Source organism: Volvox carteri (assembly GCF_000143455.1).
Source record: "Volvox carteri f. nagariensis unplaced genomic scaffold VOLCAscaffold_10, whole genome shotgun sequence".
NCBI lineage: Eukaryota > Viridiplantae > Chlorophyta > Chlorophyceae > Chlamydomonadales > Volvocaceae > Volvox > Volvox carteri.
In genome coordinates this window covers 2,005,345-2,009,753 of record NW_003307553.1, presented here as the reverse complement: position 1 = coordinate 2,009,753, position 4,409 = coordinate 2,005,345, and the positions used below count along the sequence as shown (strand labels likewise).

Genomic DNA, 4,409 nt, shown 5'->3' with positions numbered 1-4,409 from the left:
CGGCCGGGGGGTGATGCGGGAGAATGCACCGTAGCGCGTGTCTGCACCTGCCCGCCACCGCCACCCGCTCAACCGCCGTAATCGTCTCATCCGTCACCCCATAAACTCCCAAAGTTACCCCCTATCAAGAAAACACATACCTTTCTCGCGCTCCAACACGCACGCACGCACGCACGCATACATACATACATATACATACATACATACATACAAGCAAACAAGCCTCCCGCACCTGTCCCCTAGGGTCAGCGCCAGGTCCATCATGGCGTTCCCCGCCTCCCGCATCACCACCTGGGCGGCCGCGTAGCCGGGGTCGCCCCCCAGCAGCGGGGGGGCGGTGGCGGCCAGGTCCAGCAGCGCGCGGTGGAGGGCGTCCTCGCGAGCCTGTACGGGGGGAATGAAGGTTGCTAAGGTTCCTTTAGGTTGTTAAGCCGTTGTTAAGCCGTTAAAGTCGTTGAAGAGGATTTCAAGGTCTTTTAGTTAAGGTTCATCAGGGGTACTTTGCTGTGGGTCGAGGTAAGGGTTGGCATGCAACGGGAGGGGGGTGGGGGAGCGGGAGGGGGGAGAGGAGGAGGGGGGTTATGGGGTACTTAAAATGGGATATGGGGATGTATGTATGTATGTATGTATGTATGTATGTATGTATGTATGTATGTATGTACGTATGTGTGTGTGTGTGCGCCGGGGGGAGAGGAATGTATGCGTACAAATACATACATACATACATGCACACACGCGCACTCCACACACACACACAGTCCTTACCTTGAGTTCCTCCCTGAGCCCCAGTCGTACATCTGGTTCCAGTCTTCCGTCCTCCGCTGCCACCACCTGAGCCAGGATACCGCTCCAACCCTAAGGGGAGGGGAATGCGTGTGTGTGTATATGTGTATGTATGTATGTATGCATGTTGGGGGGCCCAAGGGTTCGCGAGGAGGGGATAGGGGTGTCTAGGAGGGGACAGGGGTATGACTGGAAAACATTGACGACATACACACATACGCACACACACACACACTCCTTCCCAGTTCCCCTCTCAGTCTCCGAGCTCGCGGCTTTCCTTTCCAAACCCTAAGTCCCCCCATCCTCTGGCATTAGGTGCTTTGGACGTTGGGAGGTTTTGTGCTTCTTGGGGGGGCTCCGCTCTCCCCTCCCTCTCCCCTCCCTCTCCCCTCCCTCTCCCCTCCCTCTCCCCTCCCTCTCCCCTCCCTCTCCCCTCCCTCTCCCCTCCCTCTCCCCTCCCTCTCCCCTCCCTCTCCCCTTCCTCTCCCCTCCCTCTCCCCTCCCTCTCCCCTCCCTCTCCCCTCCCTCTCCCCTCCCTCTCCCCTCCCTCTCCCCTCCCTCTCCCCTCCCTCTCCCCTCCCTCTCCCCTCCCTCTCCCCTCCCTCTCCCCTCCCTCTCCCCTCCCTCTCCCCTCCCTCTCCCCTCCCTCTCCCCCCCCTCTCCCCTCCCTCTCCCCCCTACCTGCAGAAGTGCGGCGCCTCCCCTCAGAGCGGACTCCGCGGCTAACACGCGGGCCTCGAGCGACACCGCGTGGACCTACAGGCGCTCCAGGAGGGGGAGGACGGGGCCAAGGTGGAAGAGGTGGATGAAGACGGGGACGAGGGATAAGCGGAACATGGCTGACGCCGGGCGGCGTTGTTAAGTAAGCGGAGTAAGAGGGAAACGTGTTGGAGGGCGGGTTATGATGTGTGCACGATGGCTGCAACGCCGTAGCTGCCTTCCAAGACACCTTTTGGAGGCGGGCGATGGGAGTAGTGTACCTGGTACCTGGTATAGGTGGGGGATGGGGAAACATAATTAGACACACAACACACGGTACGAGGCCTAACGGTACGTGCTGTCTATATACAAACACGCACACACACACTCTTGCACATACACACACGCTTGTAACAGCACCTGACATTTCCCCCCCTGGAGTTGTTACACTTCCCCCCGTTCGCCCGCACACACCTGTTTCAGTGTGAGGTCCTCCCGCACGGCCACCAGACATGTCTCCGTCTTGGAAATTCGGTCCTACAGGAATGGTATTTTTTTTTGGGGGGGGGGGAGGGGGTTCAGTCGAATCATATAGACGCTTTCGAGGGTTGTTGAGGGTGAGGGGATGTTTTCTCGCCGAATTGGGGCCCTTATGCGGCCGGGATTAGGGAGGAGGGCGGGGTAGGGGACGGGAGTTGACCGGCGGGTATGGCGGGGTTTTACAGCTCAATCCAACATGAGAAAAGGGGGGTTAGGAACCTAGGGAACCTAAGGAACAGACAACCGCGGGGCTGCAGCGGTGCGTGTGAGAGCCTCACCCCCCGAAAGCACAAAACCCTCTCCTATAAACCCTAAAACCCTAGCGGCCACCCCAACCCACCGCATCCATCCCTTAACACCATCGCAACCCGAACCCAAACCCGAACCGCATCCCACGTTGCGTACCTGCAACACAGGCAGCTTCCGCGACAGCTCCTCCGCCTCGAAGGGCCTCACCGCCAGCAGCGCCCCCACCTCCGCCACCTCCGCATTGAGCGCCTCCGCCAGAGTCCGGCACTCGGACAGCAGGACACGTACCGACTGGGGGTGTACGGCGGAGGGCGGACGGCGCAGGGTGAGATTACATATGCTGCCAGGTCATGTGCAGGCCAACTTTATAAAAACCCTAAAACCCTAACTTACCCGCGCAAACCCCCCCCCCACCTTACTTGGATAGACCCGGGGTGTGCCGTGATAGCCTGACATAAGGCCCCCAGTCCGAAGGCCTTATCCGCCAGAATGACCCGTACGGCAGTGGACTGGGCCTCGAGTTGGGAGGTAGCGGGGGCGGTGGCGGAGGGGGGGGCCGGGGGCGGGGCCGGCTCTGGAGGGGATAGCTGCAGGGGCAGGGGCAGGAGGGGAAGGGGAAGGGGAAGGGGGAGGAGGGGGGAGGGAAGGAACGGGGCGGTACACGGGTTTTCTTTACTTTCGGGGTTCGGGGGGAGGGGTGTTAAACTCGTGTCACGGAAGATGCAAGGATTGCCCGACGTTCAAAGCCCGGGGGAGGGGGGGGGTGGGAAAGACGAACCACAAACGAGTGAAGCTGCTGCCAGGGAGGGGGGTGGGCGCCACCACCATCACAATCCCCACCCTACTACACCGCCAAGGCCACACCATCGCCACCACCGCCACCACCACCAGCCGCGCCACCATCCCACCGTAACGCACATTTCCATTGGCATCCATCACCAGCAGCGGTCTCAGTGCCGACTCCGCCGCCAGCCTCTTCAGCTCGGCGGCCAGCTCCCCATTGAGGCGGTGCTGCGCGTCCCGGTGCTCCCGGGCCTCACGGAGCTGGGACTCCAGGGAGGAACACTCCTCAGCGATACGTCTGAGGGTGGGTATGTATGTATGTATGTAATAGGTATGTATGTAATAGGTATGTATGTAATAGGTATGTATGTATGTACATGGGTATGTGTACGCGTGTGGTGGGGGAGTGTTTTGGGAGGTGGGGGAAGGAATGAGGAAGGGTAGGATGTTGGGCCTATATGAGGCAGAGGCAGCAGCCAGTAGAACAGAGAGGGACATGGATGAGGGTGAGAGCGAGGAGGAGGGGGAAGAGGAGGGGGAAGAGGAAGCGTGTGTCTGCGTGTGTAGGTTTGCGGGGTTCGAGTTTGAGACAGTCTTTGCCGAAGTGCATGCGGGGCCAGAGGCCCGGCACTCCACGAGGCGCAAGAAAGCAGTGAGCGCATCAGAGAGAGAAAGATGGAGGGAGAGAGGGTGGGTGGGAGGGAGGAGCGCTACGGGCCCCCCCCCATGCCAACCCACCCCTAACCCCACCCCTCACCTCACCCTTCAACCCCCCTCACCGCATAGTATATCCGCCCCTCCCACCCCTCCCACCTTATCCATCACCCCACGACCTCCACCACACCTCTCCCCCCACCACCACTTCACTCGTGTGTGGTTCGTCGTTCCCCCCCCCACACACACACACCATCACCACCTCGCACCTGATGTGGCCTTGCTGCTGCGATATGACCGCTTCAGCGGCCGTCAGCCTCTCCGCCAGGTCCGTGTTGTTGGTGAGGGCCACATCCAGCTCCGAAGACAAACGAGTGGTGGCCTGGGAAGTAGGTGGAGAGATACATCCTTTTAAGGGCGGCGGTGGGAAGCAAATATAAGATGATATATTAATTGCAAAAAAAATGATATGATAAATAAAAAATATGCGATAATATTTTTATAGAAAGTGCAATAGAAGGTGCCCAAAAAAAGTGCCCGAAAAAAAGTGCCAAAAAATCCATCTACGTAGCGTATGCCGACTGTCGAAGCATCCAGGAAGTCGCAGCGGTCTCCCAACGGAATCAGAAAGAAGACAGAACAGTTGGAACCCCCGAGAATAGTTAAGAGAACAGTTAAGGGGCAACCACCCCAACCGCCAC

At 59.2% G+C, this 4,409-nt stretch overlaps 1 protein-coding gene across 1 annotated transcript in view; it reads right to left on the bottom strand.

Annotated features, from left to right (window-relative positions):
* Positions 1-4,409, bottom strand: part of VOLCADRAFT_116912 (uncharacterized protein) — a gene marked incomplete at both ends in the record, with an annotated part of 23,774 nt that overhangs the window by 13,303 nt on the left and 6,062 nt on the right. Inside the window, 8 exons of the mRNA XM_002948469.1 lie at positions 233-384; positions 766-855; positions 1,465-1,539; positions 1,957-2,019; positions 2,428-2,562; positions 2,691-2,858; positions 3,190-3,352; positions 3,978-4,090. Coding sequence (XP_002948515.1) covers positions 233-384; positions 766-855; positions 1,465-1,539; positions 1,957-2,019; positions 2,428-2,562; positions 2,691-2,858; positions 3,190-3,352; positions 3,978-4,090 — 959 coding nt within the window. The remainder of the gene's footprint in view (positions 1-232; positions 385-765; positions 856-1,464; positions 1,540-1,956; positions 2,020-2,427; positions 2,563-2,690; positions 2,859-3,189; positions 3,353-3,977; positions 4,091-4,409) is intronic.